Genomic DNA, 22,171 nt, shown 5'->3' with positions numbered 1-22,171 from the left:
GAAAGATCCATGGTACAACAAAGGGGAGATGGGCCATTGGTCAGGGTCTGAAGCTCAAGAGCAATCTAGGCTTGAGAACGAAACGGTAGTCATTAACACAGAGATAAAAAAAAATGAGAAAATATAAATGAAAATAATGATAGACATCTTTTATCTGTTACAGATTAATAAACCAAAAATTAATTGTAATACCCATTATCAGTGAGAGAATGGGAAAACTGATATCCTCACAACTAGTGGAAGAAAAGCACAACTTTTCTGAAATTATATGTGATAGATCTAAATATACCAAAATGTATGCCCAAAAGTATTCAGTAACTCACTCCACTCCTAGGGACTCCCCAACCTCTTACTATCTTCTACATTTTTCCCCATAGTACTTATCTTCTAACAGTTTATCTATCTAGCAAGCTATTACATTTATTGTTTTACTGAATGTCTCCTCCATTTAAAAATATAAGTCCAATGAGGGCCAGGATCTTATCCTATTTTGTTCACTGACCTATCCCAACTACCCAGGACAATGTCGGGAACATGATGGGCACTTTCACAAAACATTTGAATGAGTGAATGAATATATGAAAGAACAAATGAACAAGTCAACTAAACAAAAAGATATTATATTCATCTATCTGGTTTGTAAAGATTTTAAAAGACAGCACTCAGAATTGACAATGGTATAAGAAAAATACCACTCTCATACATTAGTATGAGAAATGTAAACTAGTACAAGCCTTCTGGAAAGCAATTTAACAATCTGTGTCAACATGTTAAATGTATACACTCTTTGACACAGCAATCGCAGTTCTTAAAATTTACCTTACGCTTTGAATCAGATAGTGGTGTAAAGATGTATACTTAGAAACAAGTCTATTGTTTATAAAAGAAGAAACTTGAAAACTTCAAATTTTACCAATAAGGGTCTATAAATTATGGAAAATCCAAAGTGTAAGATAATATGCAGCTACCTTAAAATAGTGATATTAAACATATGCTGACATGAAATAATATTCCCAACATAGTGGATGAAAAAGTAAGTTATATTAACAATTTATAGGAGGATATAATCCAGATAATGTATGGGTCTATACATTATACATGCATAGAGAGGACATGGAAGTGTGGTCACCAAAACTTTAACAAATATTACCTGCAGGTGCTGGGGCTTTAATTTTTACTTTCTTCTTTATGCTCTTCTTTATTACTTGAATTTTCTACAGTGTATATCATCTTTCTAATCAGAAAAAACAAAGCTATTTTCATTTGAAAAACCTCAGAAAATTCTGTTTCTAATCACCCTTATGGTAATATAAAGTAAGAAAGAAAATTTATTTTCCATCATAAAGCTTCTCTACCAGATTGGTAAACCTTAACTATCTTGACTTCTCCTTTATATTAAATGTAAAAAAGAAAAGGTTTCAACATTGTTTCAGGAGACTATTCCCAGAAATCCACCAGCAATACCCAGGCTAGTGTGACTAAAAACCAGCACCAAAGTTATGCTTTCTTCTGGCCGAGCACCTTTTCTTCTGCATTGATCTGTAATGCTAACGTATCTTGCTCAAACAGAAAACTAAACCAACCAAACAAAAAAGACTGTATGTTGCCTATACTAAAGGCCTTAATTCTAAAGTGTATGCTTCTTAGAGAGTGTGAAATATATGGCTCAACTTACCTAAAGAAGCAATGCAATTCCCTAGCTACTTATTAAGCTCAGAAGTAATTTGGAAAAATATGATCTTAGGAAACAAACAGCATAGAGTCTGGCTCTGCCACCTGCTAGCAACATGATCATGGGCAATTTATTTAACTTCTGTGTGCTTCAGTTTCCTCATCTGTAAAATGAAGATACCACAAATGTGATATGATTGTTGAGGGGCCTATATATATTACTGAATATGAAGCACAGATCTTTACATACCAAACGAGTATCTAATTTGTAAAAAGCACTCAGATGCAAACTCCCATCCCTTCATAATGAAAAGGATAGCAAATATCACTACTTCTCCTGTGAAACCTTCCCAGACTTCCAGCAGAATTAGTTCTGCTTTCATAACACTTTCGCCATATTGAAATGTTTGTCACCCCCAACAATGAGACCTTCTCCAAAGTAAGAACTATGTTATATCTTATTCATGCTTATGTTTTCAGCATCTCATACAATGCTTGGCATAGGGTAAACAAAGAAAAACTGGATAAATGGGTAGGTGAATAAAGAAATAAGTGAATAAATATTATTAAAACATCTAAAAAATGCTTATTCTAGAATATAGCTGTCTCATTATTTAATCAAAGTCAAATGAATGAACTAGAAAACCTTATGTAAAGGAAGCTAAAATTAAACCAATTCTTTCAGAAAAGCTAAAACAAAATAAGCCACACCAACGTCTCACATTAAATCAGTGGCAGGAAATGTCCTCAATAAAAAGTCAAACTTAACACTGCACATGATACTTTCTAATATCAAAATCTATTTCTGTATTCCTTTATTGACGACAATTATCTTATAAAATTAAACACGTCTTTTGATAGTTTCTTAGTTTCTGCTACTACATAATACAAATCCAAATAACTATAACTGTCAAACACACATACACACACACACATACATGCACACACACACACAGAGAGAGAGAGAGAGAGAGAGAAGGAGGGAGGGAAGAAGAGAGGGAGAGGGAGGGAGGGAGGGAAGAAGAGAGGGAGAGGGAGGGAGGGAGGGAGGGAAGAGAGGGAGAGGGAGGGAGGGAGGTAACGAAAGAGGGAGGGAGGGAGGGGGAGAGAGAGAGAGAGAAAGAGAGAGAGACAGAGAGACACAGACACACAGGGTAGCCAGGTGAAAGGCAAAAAAAAAAAAAAAATTGGCTTTCCCATAACTATCAATAAAACAAATCTGTAAAATGCTGGAATAGCCTATAAAAAAACTTCCCCAAGAGCATAAAAGAAAGGATCTGGAGAAGAAGAAAAAAACTTACAAAGAGTTTCCTATTGAAGAACATATGAAAAAAAAAGAGAAGATGAAAGTAATTTGGCCTCATTTTAAAAAATGAAAAACAAGAAAGGGTTATCAATGCAAATAATCAAATCAACATTTCACCAAAATCTACATGGGAAAACTTCAAGTTGGAGACTTAAAATTGTTCAAAATATTAAAAGTACACACAATCCAGCCTCTTCTAATAGAAGTGCTATTAGATCTACCTGACTGAAGCTTTATGGTCCTTCAACTATGGGGCTAATTATGTAAATGCAAGTAAAGATGCTGTTAGTATTTGAAAACTATTTGGCCTCTTAATTTAAAATTACATTTGCACTAAAAGTGTTTACCTATTATAGTGCACAGCAAAACTTGCTTTAACACAGATAATAAAAGGGTAAATGTAAATTGAAAAACCATAAAATCCAAATTATGAAAGTATAATGTTTCTAGAAAATCAAAAGGTTATTTAATTACTGAACAATTTCTAAATCAAAATCTCTTTAGCAGACTTAGAGACCCAAACGATCATCTAAAGTTTATTACAAATTAAAGTATTCCAGATCATGGCAAATATTTCATTTCTGCCCATTTTAGTTTAAATAAAAAGCAATAAAGTTGGGACTCATGAGTTGACTTTCTAAGGGTAAGCTTTCCTCTGCCTCCATGGGGGAAAAAATTCACACCATTACTTTAAAAAAAAGTAAACTTGGCCAGGTGCAGTGGCGTACACCTATAAATCCAGCACTTTGGGAGGCCAAAGCGGGCAGAGCACCTGAGGTTCGAGACCAGCCTGGACAACATAGTGAAACCCCATCTCTACTAAAAACACAAAAATTAGCTGGGCATGGTAGCGCACACCTGTAATCCCAACTACTCAGGACGCTGAGGCACAAGAATAGCTTAAACTCAGGAGGCAGAGGTTGCAGTGAGCCAAGATCGTGCCACTGCACTCTACCCTGGGTGACAGAGTGAGACTCTGTCTCCAAAAAAAAAAAAAGCAAAGTAGCAGGAAAGAATCTTCTACTTGGAGAAAAAAACACCTAAGTAGTTAACCAACAAACTAATTATTACCACATGAAAAAGAATACATAGTAAAAGTTTTCCAGAATTGTGTCCAAACAACAGAAAAACAATATCCTCACAGTTATAACCATAAGTAAAAATATACTATAATTCTAATCATAAAGTATCAAAAATTGCTCTAAATACAAAGAAATTTGATATAAATCACTCACATTGTAAAATGAAGGTAGGGTTTATGTATAGCAGCAGATGATGACTGTTTCTTTGGTGATCCTGAGTGACAACTGGTCTCAAAAATTGATAAAGCATTTTCATCTTCACTATCCTCTAAAATTAAAGTTTCTATATCTGTTTAAAAAAATCACAATGGTTATGAGGCTTATAAAATCATTTAATATTAGTGCCCTACCAAAGCTAAGAAAAATTGGGTTAAAAAAATCAAATGACATTAATAAGTTATCTACCAAATAACACAGGCGAATTGAGAAATGCAGCTTTTAAAATAACTTATAAACAAAATTAATATAACACTTTCACCTTTACAGACTATTTACTTAAGTGTTACGAGATATAATTTGGAAGAACTCACAGACTGGCTTAAAAAAAAAACAAGTCTGGAAAAGATGTGGCACTCTCATAAAATCCCACCTATGTAACCAAAAATCTCTGAGTTAATTTTGACCAAAACCAGTCCATTTCATATTTGGTTTAATCAGTAGGTTAGCTGAGTCAAGGCCAGTTCTTATAAAAGCAACAAGGAACAAATTGACCCTTATTTTTTAAAGAGGATACACCTTTTCAAAGAAGTCTTAGTGTAGTTAAGATGGAGTCAGAAATTCCGTCAAAGCTGATCTTAAAAATACACTCATTCATACAGCATTATTCTCTCTGTGGGCCTTAGGTTACCACTCTGAAAATAACTGGAACTAAAATCTCTACTGAGAATGCAACACTTAAAGCCTTACCTGGACTACCACCTGAAGTATGAACAGCTGTTGCTATACTTCAAACATGTCTAATGAAAAGTGACAATTCATTCAATAAAAAGCAATGCTACATGTGTACGGGATATGAGGGAGAATTAAGATTAAGAGAAATCATATCCTTTCAAAACAAACAAAAAATATACAGATGCATTCTAAAATGAGATGCTAAATTATGCTGGCAGATGGAGATCTCAAGTAGCTTTTAAAAGCTAAATATTTAATCGAGACCATCCTGGCTAACATGGTGAAACCCCGTCTCTACTAAAAATACAAAAAAATTAGCCAGGCGTGGTGGCAGACGCCTGTAGTCCCAGCTACTCTGGAGGCTGAGGCAGGAGAATGGTGTGAACCCAGGAGGCGGAGCTTGCAGTGAGCCAAGATCGCGCCACTGCACTCCAGCCTCGGTGACAGAGCCAGACTCGGTCTCAAAAAAAGAAAAAAAAAAAAAAGCTAAATATTTAGTACAAGTCATATTTTAATCTGGGAAATAACTGAGTCTCTTTTGAGTGATAATTTCATACACAAGGAAATATTTATCTAAGAAAAATATTAAAGGTCAAAACAAGCCAGAATAAATAATATGACTAAATAGCTAAAAACCAATTATTGATAATCAAATAAAATTTGGTTGCTCTTCTCCACTGGTTCATGGCAACTAGTTCTACCAACTGCAACTAAAGCATACTTTATATTTACACACAAAAAAGCTGTAAGAAAACATAGATAATAATGTTATAAAACGGTAATTCACAAATGGAGATAAAAAGCTATGATAATCTCTCCAAAGGAAAAATGAGGTTTTTATGATTTTCTAAAGGTGACGTAAGTTTTTTGGGAAGTTTTGGTACATAATATACATATGAAATACATTTCCAGTTATGAAATTCAGAAATAAAAAATACACAAATCATGGCATGGTGCTGGTTCACAGATATTCAGTAAAATATGCATTCCCCTCTGTCTGCCAAATTTAAGAAATCAGGTATTCCATGTGGTATCTTATGTGAATCTGTCACTAAACAATTACAGTTTCTGAAAAATATATTTATGACAGAAGAATTCATTGACCAATATTCATAATTTTTACTATATATATTTTTAATGTTAGTATAATTCTCTGAATAATTTTCTATTTGGTGCAGACTGCATTCCAGACAAGGTGCTAGGAACTGCAGAAATTAAGATAATCAAAAGACATTACTTTCCCTTCAAAGTTTATGAGCTTTATACTCTGATTAGAATGTCAATCTAATTTTTAAATGTTTTTCCTGTAAATGAGTGATGTTTTAAATTTTATATATTTATTTATTTATTTATTTATTTAATTTTTTTTTTTTTTTTAAGAGACAGGGTTTCATCATGTTGGCCAGGCTGGTCTCGAACTCCTGACCTCAGGTGATCCACCCTCTTTGGCCTCCCAAAATGTTGGCATTACACAGGCGTGAGCAACCGCACCCAGCCATGAGTGATGTTTTTAAAGGTAGTTTTCTGTTTTTATCTCAGGTGCAAAGTATAATCTGAAGCTTGATAAAACTCAAGACCCTCTAAAACGAGATTCTTATTTACTCCCTTACCAATACCTTACACTCCTATGAGCACTGCACACTGCAGAGTGCCCTACCAATAACAACAAAATGATTAGTTTAATCCAAAGAAGCATTATAGCAACACAGGTAAGAGCAAGGGCTGTCATCAGGCTCCCAGGGTTGAGGCAGGCCCCAGAACTTATTGAATGACCTTATATTAATTAAATTACCAGGCTGGGCGCGATGACTCACATCTCTAATCCCAGCACTTTGAGGTCAAGGCGGGTGGATCACCTGAGGTCAGGGGTTGGAGACCAGCCTGACCAATATGGTGAAACCCCATCTCTACTAAACAAACAAACAAATACAAAAATTAGCTGGGCGTGGTGGCACACACCTGTAATCCCAGCTACTTGGGAGGCTGAGGCAGGAGAACTGCTTGAACCTGGGAGGCAAAGGTTGCAGTGAGCCAAGATCAGGCCACTGCATTCCAACCTAGGTGACAGAGTGAGACTCTGTCTCAAATTTAAGAGGATTAATAGGCCGGGTGCAGTAGCTCACGCCTGTAATCCCAGCACTTTGGGAGGCCGAGGTGGGCGGATCACCTGAGGTCAGAAGTTGGAAACCAGCCTGGCCAACATGGTGAAACCCTATCTCTACTAAAAATACAAAAAAATTAGCTGGGCGTGGTGGCAGGTGCCTGAAATCCCAGCTACTCGGGAGGCTGAGGCAGGAGAATCACTGTACCTGGGAGGCGGAGGTTGCAGTAAGCCAAGACTGCGCCATTACACTCCAGCCTGGGCAACAAGAGTGAAACTCCATCTCAAAAAAAAGGATTAATAAGTGATGATTTAGGGGCTTTAAAGGTTAACCTATTATTATTATTATTACAGTCAACTTTCTAAAGATAGTAATAGCCCTACATTAAGATGATCAGAATGTCCCAAAAGTGAACATTGATTCGTCTTAAAAACATTCACCAGGCAACTACCATATGCCAGGCAATATGCCAGGCCTGGAATATATAGTACTGAATAAACAGATATATTACAAAAGTGACACATAAATAATCTTATGAGGAAACTATATTTATTCCTGTATTTGTTTCATCTGAACAATATAGAAGTGTAGTTTAGAGTACCTTCTTTTTTGTCACTCTGGCTAATTTCAGCATGAGGGAACACTTTTTGCAAGACTGCTAGGATGTTGTTGAAGCTTCTTTCCAGCAGTGGTCTTATGATGGGGGATAGTGCATGCCCTGAAGACATCACAGCACGTTGGGAAGCAGGCACGATATTCTGCATTGCATGGTAAAAATCTTGGGCACTAAGCACTATTGAGGAAACATCCAGCTGCAGTTTATGACTGCTAGCATAGATCTGGGGATAACGCCTCCGCAGTGCAATCAGAGCGGCTTCAGTGCACAGGGCCTTGATATCGGCTCCACAGTAGCCTAATACACAAAAGGAGAAGGATAGCAAAGGTACATTCATTATTCCATGCACCAACTATGTTTTGTAAATATACACATCTTTAGCTAAAGTCATAATCAATACTAAATCAATAACTATGTGCAATTTTACCAGCAAAATGAAAACTAGCCATTTAAAATCACCAAACAAAACTGTTGAATAAAGGGCTGAATACTTACATTAAGATTAAAAATGTTTTGAATATTTTTAATTAACAAAAACATAAGCTAACAATATTAAAACAAAACAAGCTATGTATCTTAAGTATGTCCTTGATATGAGCTTTAAAACAAAAGCCATGTAGTATGTGATTAACTGATTACAATGTACAACTTTTTTTTTTTTAAGAGACAGGGTCTCAAAAAAATAAATAAGAGACAGGGGTCTCACTCTGTTGCCCATCCAGGCTGGAGTGCAGTGGCACAATCCGGCTCACTGCAACCTCTACCTCCCAGCCTCAAGCGGTCCTCCCCCTTCAGCCTTCTGCCACCACACTCATATAATTTTTTTCTTCTCTTTTATTTATTTTTGTAGAGATGAGGTCTCACTATATTGCCTAGGCTGGTCTCAAACTCCTGGGCTCAAGTGATCCACCCGCCTTGGCACCCTGAAGTGCTGGGATTACAGGCATGAGCCACCATATCTGGCCTACAACGTATAACTTTCTTTAGAAAAAAGTTTTAAAAGAATAATAGTTTCATTTCAGCCCTTCATCAATATTCCCAATCATTAGGTTAGTCCTCATGACATTATACTCACTTATAAATGACTTTTTCTAATATTATTAACTTCCAAACACATATAAAATAGTATATAAACAGAAACTTCAAAAACAGAGCTATTCTACTACCAACTCTGAGTGCAACCATTAATATTCAGTTACTCCCATAATTATCATTTAAAATTGTAATTCATCTGATAGTTCCAAATATATTAAAGTAAATAAGAACATTAAAAATATTTCCACTGATTTTCCACATTAACTTTCTTTGTTTAGTTTAAAATGACTGATAATCTAATTCTAGGGGTTATACCAACATGAGGTATTATTTATTACCCATGTTTAATGTATGATACAATCAAACAACAGATCAAGCCCCACTGTTTTTAAGTCATTTCATTCATCTGAGTAACAAATACATACAAAAACACATGCTCTGCTGCATCCTTGTCACGAAAAGTAAGAAAAGCTCAAACTAGCCATATTGTTTTTCCTGTTGGCAATTAAACTTGCATTTGGCCACAATTATCCGTTATGCCAGTAGAGGGAACCATTCCAATAGTTATAGAATATTAGACCCCAACTAAGCTTCAACAAACAATACCAGGTTTATTTTTATTTTATTTTTGGGAGACAGCATATCGCTCTGTTGCCCAGGCTGAAGTGCAGTGGGTGATCATGGCTCACTGCAGCCTTGACTTCCCGGGCTCAAGAAATCCTTCTGCCTCAGCCTGCTGAGTAGCTGAGACTACAGTGTGTGCCACCACATCAGGCTAATTTTTTTTTTTTTTTTTTTTTTTTTTTTTGTAGAGATAGGGGTCTCACTTTGTCCAGGCTGGTCTCGAACTCCTAGCCTCAATCCTCCTGCCTCACCCTCCCAAAGTGCTGGTATTATAGGCATGAGCCATCACACCTGGCCTATTTATCTTTTTATACCTCACAATGACCTTATAGAACACTTAAATACTGAACTAAAAATGGTGATTACAAAGAAAAACTTATTCGAAGTTAGGGAAAAACTTAATATGACCTAGAAGAGCTTAATTCAGAAGACTATAAGCAGATTACGCATTAACATTGTTCCATGACAGTGATCTGTCTCACAAATAATTCTTCAGATAACCAAATTTACCACTAGTGTCTCGTTTTATTTTCTATTTCTCAAAGAATAAACCTGGAAAAAAATTATCTTTTCCTTTTGCATATACACCCATTTCATTAATTTAATAATGTATAGAACACTAGCTCAAAGTTATAAACAGTTAACAAAGTAATCTAAGGATATGATTATAGAATGTGAATTATGTCTTCCATTTCAGAGAAAATAAGGAATATACTACCATCTTCAAACAATATAAACAATCACATTTCTATTTCTTCTTTAAAAGGATATACACAGTTAATGAACATACTATATGGTCCTATTTTAAGTGCAAAAGCCTAAGTTTAAAAAAATTAAAACTCAGAAACTATTAAGGCAAAACAAATAATTAGCCGCTAGAAGGCACTGTAGGTAGTAAATGTTACCCATAACATTTCTGTTTGCCATAACATGTTAATTACATATATAACAGCAATGTATTATTTATTCATTTATTCCAGACAAAGAAATGATCAACAGACCCCATTTAATGAAGTAGATTTTCACATTAATTATTATAACCAACAGACTTATAAAGGCAGAAATTTTTTTACATTTGCTTGTAAGTAAGAATTACCAGTTTATATCTGTGGTTCTCACCTTGATTATCCATCTGAATAAACACTGAAACTGAAACAAAAAAAAACAGATTCCCAAGCCCCACAATAAACCCAGTGAATCAGAATCTCCGGGGGCTTGAAATCATATGTGCATTTCAAGAAAGCTTTAGAAGTGATTCTGATACACACAAAATTGAGAACTACTGATTTAACATACTTCCTTCTAAAACTTTAAAACTGCATCATAACCATGGCTAAATGGGTTATACTTAGGGTAACCACATGTGCTGGTTAGGCCTCCTGTCCTGTCATAATAGCACATCTTTTCACTCTCAAAGGGTCCTTGTTTAGACAATAAATAATATGATCATTCTAGTAATACTGAAAATATACTACAGCCTTTTAGGAGTTAAAAGTTAATATTAAAGAAATTATAAACATCCCTTTCATAACCATACTACATCTACCATTACAATTCTAATACTCTGTGAACACATTTAGATATCAAATAAAGAGCATTCCTGAATACTGCTATTAAGATAGAAATTGTTCTGAAAGACTGAAAATACAGCTACTAAAGAGGTTAGACTAGAAACAAAGTCATAACAAAATTTTATAAAGTTTTAAGTACAGCATCACACATAATGAAGGCCCACAAGATATACACTTCATTGAGACTCTTTCATTGTTTTAGCCCTCTCATTGAAAATGGAATAGAAAAATATGACTAGAATTGAGTGTTTCATTAATCATAAGTTTCCTACTATTTATGCAAATGTTCCTGATAGCAATGTATGTTGAGTTTTTCACTATGCAAAAATCACACCCAATGTGCATGCAAAAACCTCTAAGAACTTGGGAATTTCAAGGTAAAAGTTACCAAATCCATAACCTCTAACAAAAGGTCAGCTATCTTCACAGCTGTTCATCAAGACTACATACTCTATTAGGCATAAATTTCAATGAACTGAACCTATTCATGTTAAAACATGTTTGGCATACACAGACTAGTGAGTTTGTAATGGAGTTAAAATTACTATTTCACTCCCGTTTGAAGATCTGAATTTGATTTTTTTTTTTTTTAACGTGAACCGGTTTCTTAGATGGAATGAATGTCATAACAAAGAACAGAAGTCATTTAATTATAATGGATTTTTATGTCACTGTCCAGGAAGAAAATGGTATATAAGCAGAGTCTGCACACATACTACCACCCCACAGAGGGGAGGAAAAAAAGGTTAAGAGAAATTTATCAGTCCTGTAAGAAATTATACCATGAAAACTTAAGAAACTGCCTAAAAGCTAAAAAAAATCACTTGGAAAAATGAGAAGTATTATCTTTGGAAATGCAAAAGGAAACTAAGATTCTAATATTTGGGGTGAAGAATTAAACTAGAGTATGTAATATTTCAGATGGTAGACAGGATAATAGAAAGTAATTTAGAATACCTATCTCTTAGGGAATTTCCAAAATGATCTGACAACTTGACTTCTGCTTATTTCAGTTAAGGATCATTCTGTGACAAATTCACAGAAAAATCTACAAAGATTTCCCAGTCTGATCAGAACTCTAGTAAAATATCATCATAAATAAAAGGGGTCTATTTTCAAAAAGGGAAAAGACTGGATTTTATACCAAATACCACCCTCTCCCATAAAGCAGCACAAGGCTTTGCAAAGGTCAAGCCAAATTTACATGAAATGTGTTTGGCGCATGCTCTCTTATACCAGGCAAAGCTTAAACTGAAGTAGTGCTGGAGAGATTTACGTTTTCTCCTCACCAGAAGATGTCGAGGTCTTTGTGGTTCAAAAGCTGAGGGATGCTGCTTCGGAGATGGAGGTCCCTGTGGATGAAGAGGATAATTTGGATGTAGCTAACTGAATGGACTAATGTTCTATTTAAGTTTTAATTATTTGATGGTGGATCACAATGATTTTTTAAATTAAGTTGTTCTTTTTGGCTTTGGTAACTTTAAAGTTTTCCCAAGTAAGTTGTTGTTAGTGGACTTATTTGGGGGATTTCTTCATAATGCTTAAAAAGTTCATAAAGATTGGGTTTTTTTTTTTCATTTATATTTTTCAGAGTATGAGAGGAAAACAGACAAAAGAGGGGGAAAGAATGAAGGAGAAATACCTATGTGTATATTCAGCTGCCTAACATTGCATTCCTTTTTATTTCAGACCTAATTAGAGCCAAAACCCTGAATTCCATCTCCTATGTGTGATCATCTGTGCAGATAAACACTCTCACCACGTCCTAGAAGGACAGTAGTGTTCATTCACTCTGTGGGGAGATCCTCCACTCTGTGAAAAATTTAAATTGGAAAGTTTTACATTTGGGGAACTACTACCAAATATCATTAATTATTTTCTTTGAAGACCTCTCCCACCCAACTTCTTTCTAGACCACAGGAATGAAAACAAGCCCGTTGTGTAATCTGCAAAGTAGAAGTAAAAGGCTGCAGTCCTGCTTTGACATGGACCTTTCTCTCTCAAGTTTAAGCTTATTTTTCTTAGTAAAATTTCTAAGAGGGAATGATCTTCAAAAGGAGACCCTGTATTAATATTATGGATACCCAGCACTCAATGAAAGGCATGTTATTATTGAGCTTAGTTAACTAAACACCTAATGGCAGTTAAAATTCTAATTTAGAAGTACTCAAACATTAAGTGAAACAGTTAAAATAACTTTAAAACATAAAGGCAGAGACAATCTATTGCACAATCAAAAACATAACTATGCTCATTCACATTCCAAATAAGGGGAAAGGGAGGTTGAGCAGAACAAACAATGACAATCAAAGAATTCAAACAGTAACACTCACCAACACATTTTTCAGCCAATTCACCTAAAAATGCATCTGACAATTTTGGATTCCAGTCCCTGGTATGGATCTGTAAGATGTGTTTTCTTGCCTAAGATGAAAAGCACAGATATATAAAATCTTGCCCAAGAAGAAAAGTACAGATAAAATATTATCAATCTCTCAAATACATTAGGTGGAACAAATTTTGACAAACAATATCTCATTAAAATTTTTATTTTTAAAAAATTTAAACACCTTAGCATCTATCTACACCAACTCTGATTCCAACAATAAATCTGGGAGATATGTAGTCGAGATTTTGTCTGTGTTTCACAACCTAAGACATTTAATGTTGTGAAAGGTGAAGAAAATTGACTAGCAGCATATAACAACTAAGTGACTCATCTGGGACTAGAATTCAAAACCATACTTCACTTTTCCACCATACCACTTTTACTATTTGAAAATATATGAACGAAAAACTTTCATGTTATAAAAGTTAGAGTCATAATTTTAAACAAACTTTACATTTCATAGAATTTGTGGTATTATGATCAACAATGAGCAAAATAACAAGTAACTAAAACTTGAAAAAAGTTTTTAATTTGGAAAGTATTCAAGTTTAAGTAAATATCATGCATGCCAGTTGTGGTGGCTCACACCTGCAATCCCCGCAGTTTGGGATGCTAAGGTAGGAGGATCGCTTATGTCCAGGAGTTCAAGACTAGCCTGGACAACATAGTGACACACTGTCTCTACAAAAAAATTGTTTTTTAATTAATTGGGCATGGTGGCGCACGCCTGTGGTCCCAGGTACTCAGGACGCTGAGGTGGAAGGATCACTTGAGCCTGAGAGGTCGAGGCCTGCAGTGTGCTGTGATCACGCCACTGCACTCCAGCCTGAGTGATAAGAGTGAGATCCTGTCTCAAAGGGAGAAAAAAAAATCAAGCATATTATTACTTTGTCAGTGAGTTAATGCTTTGGCATTTAATACAAGGCATTTCAATAAATATCAATTAAATTCATTGAAAGATCAAAGTGTTATCAACAATTTTACATTGATTTCAGCATTCTCTAGCTTAAATCTGACTGCATAGCACAATCAAAATTTTAACGTCTTGCTTCCGAAACAAACAGAAATTTATTTTTCTAAAATAGTTTTTTTGTTTTTGAGACTGAGTCTCACTCTATCGCCCAGGCTGGAGTGCAGTGGCGTGATCTTACTCACTGTAACCTCAGCCTCCTAGGTTCAAGTGATTCTCGTGCCTCAGCCTCCTGAGTAGCTGGGATTACAGGTACCCACCGCCACACCTGGCTAATTTTTGTATTTTTAGTAGAGACGGAGTTTCACCATGTTGGCCAGGCTGGTCTTGAACTCCTGACCTCAAGTGATCCGCCCGCCTCAGCCTCCCAAAGTGCTGGGATTACAGGCGTGAGCCACCGCGCCCAGCCTAAAATAGTTTTCTTAAAAAAACACTAACATATAAGAATCTATAATCAGCTGATACTAACCACCACCAACAGTAAGATCAGAATTTTGTCTTCACATCTGTCTTCTTTGGAGAAAATTACAACACTTTTTAAAAATTGAGTATGCTTGTTCCCTCAACACTGCTATCTAAGCTTCTTGAGACATGAAAAAGTAAATTATAACCAAGATGATAACATCTTACTGGCTTGATGAGGAATTTGGGGTCCAGCAACAAAACAGAACAACTTCAAAGTCATCAAGATAAATCTTGCTCAAAAAGTTGACAAAATCTGGAATCAATAGCTACAGTTTCAATTCCAAGTTCTAAGTTAGGCATTCAGCTATGAAAGTTAAAGCAATGATATGACACTTATTTTCTTCCAACTTGAAGTATCTGCTTGAACAGATACTAAAAAAAGAAGGTCCAAAAGAAATATCAACCTAACAGCATATATATTCTGTAAGATGACATTAAGAATCTATACAAACTTCATTAGCAGCACAGGTACTGTGCTAAGGGTGATTAGAAGACCCTTCAAAAATAAAGAACATGTAAAAAAAAATTATGCTGGAAGATATCCCAAAAAGAGATCCATTCTTATCCTCTCATTTCCCTAAAAAGAGGTTTAAAGTAACGAATTATCTAAGGTTAGCAAGTTATCTTCAGGTCCCTAATAATGCTCTTTCCCTATATAACCCAATCAAAGTCACCTTCCTTTTGTCATACTAAAAACAAGACATGGAATGAAGAAAAAATTATTTAAATGTAGAAATCAAGAACTGTTCATTATGAATTTTACTCTATATGGCATACCGAATAGTAAGTCAAAGGGCTTCCTCTAATACAAAGTACCTTCCTCTACTATTAAACGTCAAAGGCAAATTCAAGCCCCTCATTTTTCAAAATCCACAAGTACACATACAAATATATATTACTTATAACAATCATAAAAATGATGATTAAGGAAAATAAAAGAAATTAAAAAGCATTATTGCATATAGAAGGTGTGTACTATTTTACGCAAATAGTTAACAAAATTATTAAAATTTGAAACCAAGATTTACTTTTATTAATCTTTTACTTAATCAAATAGCAAGAGTCATGATATTCTATTGGCCAAACCACAGGACTGAGACACTGACTGGTATCACTTTAAATTAATGACCCAAATGGGTCCTTATTACTACTCTTAATACTTCCGTAGGCCATTCATTATGCCTTTCCCCTAGCAGACTATTTCACAGCACATCTTCACACTCTGCTGATGACCGTGCCTCCCAATTCACTGAGAAAACTGAAGCAATCAGAAAAAAACTTCCACAGACTCCCCACATCCTAATCACCAAAGATGTCCACCCATCAGCATGTGTGCCAACAATATTCTGTCTTCTCTCTGTTGTCACAGATGAACTAGCCAGCTCCTATCTAAAGTCATTCACGCCACTTTTATGCTAAATCCTATCACTTTTTGCCTATTGAGGACATCTCTCAATTTCACATAAAAATCCCTTTTCTACTAGATACTTCTTCCATCTTGAAAACAATGAAACACATTATCTTGCCCCTGCTTCCTTCAATATCATATCACCTAAATTATTTGCTTCCCTTTGCAGAAAAACTCTTTTTAAAACATATCTATATTCACTCCCTCCAATTCCTTCCCATTTTCTCTTGAACTAACATACTCCAATTAAGCTTTTGCACCCACAACTAACTGAAACCGTTCTCATCAGATTCACTGACGACCTACATAATGATAAATACAATGACCAATTTTCTGTCCTTAGCTGAATGGACTTAGCAACATGTGACATGGTTAATCACATCCTCCTCATTGATACATTCTCTTCACTTGGCTACCAGAACACCCCACTCTCTTAGTTTTCCTCTTACCTTACTGACTGCTCTGTAAGAGAGAAGACTTGGTAATCTCATCTAGTCTCGGGACCTTAAAAACTATTTAAGGGAAAAAGATAAACAGCCAGCATAGGCCTTTCCACAGACCCAGGCTTGAGAAGAATGATTTAGATTTCAGTCTCACAAAACTGTTTCCTCGAAATGTTAGAAAGGGAAAGTTAATGTGGAAAACTATGTTCAAGATCCATGCTGTGCAATACAGTAAGCCATGAGCCACACAATGCCATTTTATTTAAATTTTAAATTAACTAAGACTAAATAAAATTTAAAATGCAGTTCTTTAGTCACACTAGCCACATTTTAAGTGCTCAACAGCCACATGTGGCTAGTGTCTACCACAATGCAGGCTGCTCAAAGAACAATGCCAAAATAGAACATTTCCATCATCACAGAAAATTCTATTAGACAGTGCTGTTCTAAATCTTGTTTACTGTTAAACCCTTGATTTGTGTGAACTGAACCTGGACTGTGAGGGCTATCATTGGCATATAGACTCTGAGGCCTGCTTAGCTAAGATAGTACAGAAGACAATTGGGAAATCAAGGAAATGGCTTTCCTGTGCTGTGTCTGAGAACTAAGCACATTTCCCCATGTACTGAAGAGTATAAAAGCTGTGCTTGGACTGTTGTTAGATTTCCCAAACAAAAAAGCTGATGCTTCCCCATGAGGAAGTAGACTACCTACTTCAGCCCTATCTGCTACAAATAAACACACCAATATGCACTGATACATTCCTGAAGGCTGCACTTGGGCAATGAAAATAATGCTGTATATGCTGTTTCCTGTCCTGACAAAGCTATATAAACCTGGTGCCAATTTAAAGCCTGTAAATTGAATTGTCAATCCAAATCTGAGTCAACTACTGGTGATTGTGGAGACTGATGTCAAACTGAGGTATGAACTGCTCTACACAGGAAGCCATTGCCTTTGTTTCTCTATGGTCTTCCATATAGTCCAAATCACTAAGACTTTCACATCTAGGTATGTAAACCAGGCATTTCACATAGAGGTCCAAAAACAAAGCTATACATATTCACATACAGTACCTCCTTTGCATGTATCTCTTCCTCTCAAATTTGAGTTTCTATTGAAAAGCCAGTCAGATTATACTAGTCAAACCAAGAATAATATTAAAAGTTTCAAGTTGAATTGGAAAAAAAAAACTTTGTATTTCATATAACATTTACATAATGATAAACATTGCCCTGTATTATTAATACATTCTTTTAAAAAAAACTTTGTACCATAATGAATAAAGTTTGTTGCTTTTAATTAAATATAGCAATTTCTATGAAAATTTGAGTACTGGGTCCTTATTCATAAACCCACTAATACTCTATAAAAACATTATGTTATGAGAATAAAGTTACTTTGGCTAACTAGGGACACATAAACTGCCATACAGGACAGTTACTACAATCTGGAGAACTAAAGTGCAAGTAAGCATCTACAGTGACCTATCAAGAGCTTTCCTCTTGCTGCCTAAAGAATCATAAACTTTCTCATAATTGTTAATAGAAAAAAACTGTTCCATAATTATAGGTTTTTAAAGTATTAGCTAAGATATCCTTAACCACAAAATCTGAACAATGAAAATTCATAAAATATCACCCTCAGAACATATGCCTTATAGTAGAATTACATATAAATGCTAACATATTGAAAACAAAAACTCTTACCTTTTGATCAGGCAGGTTGAAGAGGAATTCTCTGTCAAAACGACCAGGTCTCCTGAGTGCAGGATCTATAGAGTCAAGTCTGTTTGTAGCACCAATAACAACAATTTCACCCCTATTATCTAATCCATCCATAAGAGCAAGGAGGGTTGATACTATAGAGCTGTAAAATAATTTTCAGGCAAAATTTTAAAAAAAAAATTGTAAACACCGCTGCTTACAATAATTTTATCAGTCTTTCTTTCTTTTTTTTTTTTTTTTTGAGACGGAGTGTCACCCTGTTGCCCAGGCTGGAGTGCAGTGGTGCGATCTCGGCTCACTGCAATCTCTGCCTCCCGGGTTGAAGCAATTCTCCTGCCTCAGCCTCCCAAGTAGCTGGGACTACAGGCGCATGCCACCATGCCCAGCTAATTTTTGTATTTTTAGTAGAGACGGGGTTTCACTATATTGGTCAGGCTGGTCTCGAACTCCTGACCTCAGGCAATCCACCTGCCTCGGCCTCGCAAAGTGCTGGGATTACAGACGTGAGCCACAGTACCCGGCTTATCAGTCTTTAATGCTAACAAAATAACTGTAGCATGATTATATTTTAATGCAGGATGGAGTGATTTACAAAAATTATTTTCAAAGGCATTCAGAAAATATAGTAGACACCTAAACCTTGGCAATCAAAAAAAATGGACTTCATCAAAATTAAAAACTTTTCTGTTTCAAAGGATACTATCAGGAAAGTAAAAATATAACCTAAGAATATTTGTAAATCATATATTTGATAATATATATAATGAACAATTACAACTGAACAACTAAACAATACAAAGACAAATAATAAAATTTAAAAGTAGGCAAAAGGGCCAGGCGCTTTGGGAGGCCGAGGCGGGCAGATTGCTTGAACCTAGGAGTTTGAGATCAGCCTGGGGAACATAGTGAGACCCCATCTCTAAAAACAAAAAATATTTTTAAAAAATTAGGCAAAAAATTTGTATAGACATTTCTCCAAAGACGATATACAAAACCACATCAATAGTCATTAAGCATAAGCAAATTAAACCAAATGAGATGCCACTTCAAAACCACCAGTATGACTATAATCAGACAGACAGATAATTAACAGCTTTTGATGAGGATGTAGAGAAGTTGGAACACTCATACACTGACTGATTGGTGGGAATGTAAAATGATGTTCCTCTTTGGAAAAAGAGTATTGCAGTACCTCTGTTAAATATAAGAGTTGCCAAATGATCCAGCAATGTCCACAAAAAAACTTTTACACTAATGTTCACAGCAGTACTTTTCATAATAGCCAAAAAGTGGAAGAAACCCAAATGTCCATCAACTGATAAATAAATAGAATAAATGTGGTATATCCATACAATGGAATAGTATTCCTCAATAAAAATAAATGAAGTACGAACAGCTACAACAATATGGATGAATCTTGAAATCACTTTGCTAAGGAAGCTAGACACAAAAGGCCACATATTATATGATTTCATTTACACAAGATATCCCAAACAGGCAAATCTATAGAAAAAGAAAGTATATTAGAAGTTGCCTAGAGCTTGGAAGGATGAGGGGAAGGTTGGGAGTGATGGCTAAAGGGTTTAAGGTTTCTGGGGTGAGGAAAATGTTCTAAAATTGACTGTAGTGATGGTTACACAACTTTGTAAATATACTGAAAGTCACTGAACTATGCAGTTTAAATAAGTGAACTGAGCTGGGCATGGTGGCTCACGCCTGTAATTCCAGCACTTTGGGAGCCTGAGGCGGGCCGGAATTCGAGACCAGCCTGGCCAACATCGTGAAACCCCATCTCTACTAAAAACACAAAATTTAGCTAGGCATGGTGGCAGGCGCCTGTAATCCCAGCTACTTGGGAGGCTGAGGTAGGAGAATCGCTTGAACCCAGGAGGTGGAGGTTGCAGTGAGCTGAAGTCGCACCATTGTACTCCAGACTGGGTGACAAGAGCAAAACTCCGTCTCAAAAAAAAAAACCAAAAATGAGTGAACTGTACAGCTGTTATTATGGGGTCCTTGTCAGGGCCGCTTTTCTGGCTGGAAACCTCTGTGGCTGATAGTGCCTCTGCCTCAGTTTTGCTTAGACCTGCTGGGCTCATTCCACCCACTCTACCTGACTGCGCTCGGCTCACACTACCAGCCTGTATCCCGTGCCTGCCAGGGGCAAGCCAGGCATGGGGCACCAAGGGGTGTTTGAATGAGCAAGTGTGAGGTCCAGCCACTGCACACAGTCTGGCATGCCGGCTGCTGCACCACGGCAGGCAGCTCCAGGTGCTGGCACAGGTGCTGGCTCTCTGTGAGGCTGTGGCTGGACCAGGCACACTGCAAGCAGCTTCTACAGCTGCCACTGGGGAACATGGTGGTACCTGGAAGCTTGGAGACTCCAGGAACTGCAGGGCCCCAAAGTCACAGCCCTGGCTCGGGGAGCTCCCAGGCCTGGGCTCCCTGAAGGGATGCAGCTCTTCTCTCCTCTTCATCCACAAAATGGTGAGCAAGGGGCATGTTTCAGCCCTGTTTGTATTACAGCTCTTTCACCCCTGCCATCTGACAGGTCCCGAGTTCTTGTCCTGCGTCCAGGAAGAACAAGGTATGCAGACAAGTGGAGGGTGAGCAAGGTGAAGAGGAGCTTTATTGACAGAATAGCTCAGAGGAGATCCTGGAGTGGGCAGCTCCTCTCTACAGGCAGGTCTTCATGTTGAGTGTTCAGCTCTCAGCAGAGAGGAGGTCCTGGAGTGGGTAGCTCCTCTCTGCAGCTGGTCATCCTGACACCTGCAGCTCTCAGCAGAGAGGTGGCCCTGGAGGGGGTAGCTCCTCTCTGAAGTTGGTCCTCCTGATGTCCACTGAGATCTGGCTGAGCCAGGGCTTTTATGGGACTCAGAGGGAAGGAAGTACACACCAATTGGTCCATGGGGTGGCCATGGGCAGGCCCAGAAAAGGCACCACAAGTTCCCACTCCAGTCTGTGGGACTGGCAGCCCGGCCAACCTTCAGGCCCTCCCTAGCCTGAAGGTGGGTCTCACCAGGGACCCACCCCCTTCTGCCTAGGAGCCTTGTCTGCCTCCTGCTGCCATTCATGGTGCCCAAGCTGTTAATGCCAAGGGGCACCTGCAGGCCAGTGCCAAGCTGCCCTCAGCCACCCGCTCAGCTTCCCTCCCATGCTCATCGGCACCCAAAGTCTGGAGGGGGCTGAGGCAGCAGGGGGTTGGCATGTAGCACTAACCCCAAGAGTGAGCGCAACCAGCCAGGCTGCAACAACACCCAGGCTTGGCCCCAACCTTGCTCCAAGATCAGAGCGGGTGTGGGAGTGGGGAGAGGCCAGGCAGTGGAAGCAGACACCTCTGAGCCCGTGGAGACAGGGGAGGCCTTCCCAGGCCTCCCAGAGTGCAGGAATGCCAGGCTCCACAGCCATGACTTGGGCAGCTGTAGCTGCACCCAGGAGGGCAGGACCCCTGCCTGCTCCCAAGCCCCCACAAGAGCAGAGGGAGGCCCGGGTCCACAGCCATAACTTGGGTGGCTGCAGCTGCAGCCGGGGAGCTCCCGTCCCACCGACTCAAAAGGGATGGGATTCCCACTTGTCCCCGGCTTCCACCAGCTCTGTGGAATGTGCAGCCCCGGCTACACCTCCCCAATACAGCAGGCATGATGACAGTGGCCACTCCACACGGCCTGCCACTGCCATCACTGTGAACTGTATCTCAATAAAGCTGTTTTTCTTAAGAAGAAAAAATACAATAGTTTGTTTTTAATAGACAGCAATCTAGGCGGGTTTTAAATGTCTGGAAATGTATATGACGTTCAGTTTCTTTATATTAGATTTATATTATCGTTATACCTTTGGACAATTCCTTTAGAATGGCTACCACTATATGTTGAAC

General features: G+C 37.4%; 1 protein-coding gene across 8 annotated transcripts in view; it reads right to left on the bottom strand.

The window, feature by feature from the left end:
* ATAD2B (ATPase family AAA domain containing 2B) overlaps positions 1-22,171 on the bottom strand; it is a 187,176-nt gene that overhangs the window by 72,074 nt on the left and 92,931 nt on the right. For all 8 annotated transcript variants that reach the window (XM_055253338.2, XM_063623899.1, XM_055253339.2 and 5 more), the window contains 4 exons: positions 18,283-18,442; positions 13,232-13,322; positions 7,654-7,965; positions 4,213-4,348 (listed from right to left, as the gene is read on the bottom strand). In XM_055253338.2, coding sequence (XP_055109313.1) covers positions 4,213-4,348; positions 7,654-7,965; positions 13,232-13,322; positions 18,283-18,442 — 699 coding nt within the window. The remainder of the gene's footprint in view (positions 1-4,212; positions 4,349-7,653; positions 7,966-13,231; positions 13,323-18,282; positions 18,443-22,171) is intronic.

The sequence above is a fragment of the Symphalangus syndactylus genome, chromosome 18 (genome assembly GCF_028878055.3).
Source record: "Symphalangus syndactylus isolate Jambi chromosome 18, NHGRI_mSymSyn1-v2.1_pri, whole genome shotgun sequence".
NCBI classification, from domain to species: domain Eukaryota; kingdom Metazoa; phylum Chordata; class Mammalia; order Primates; family Hylobatidae; genus Symphalangus; species Symphalangus syndactylus.
The sequence above is the reverse complement of the archived record's forward strand: the minus strand, read 5'-3'. Positions and strand labels throughout refer to the sequence as shown.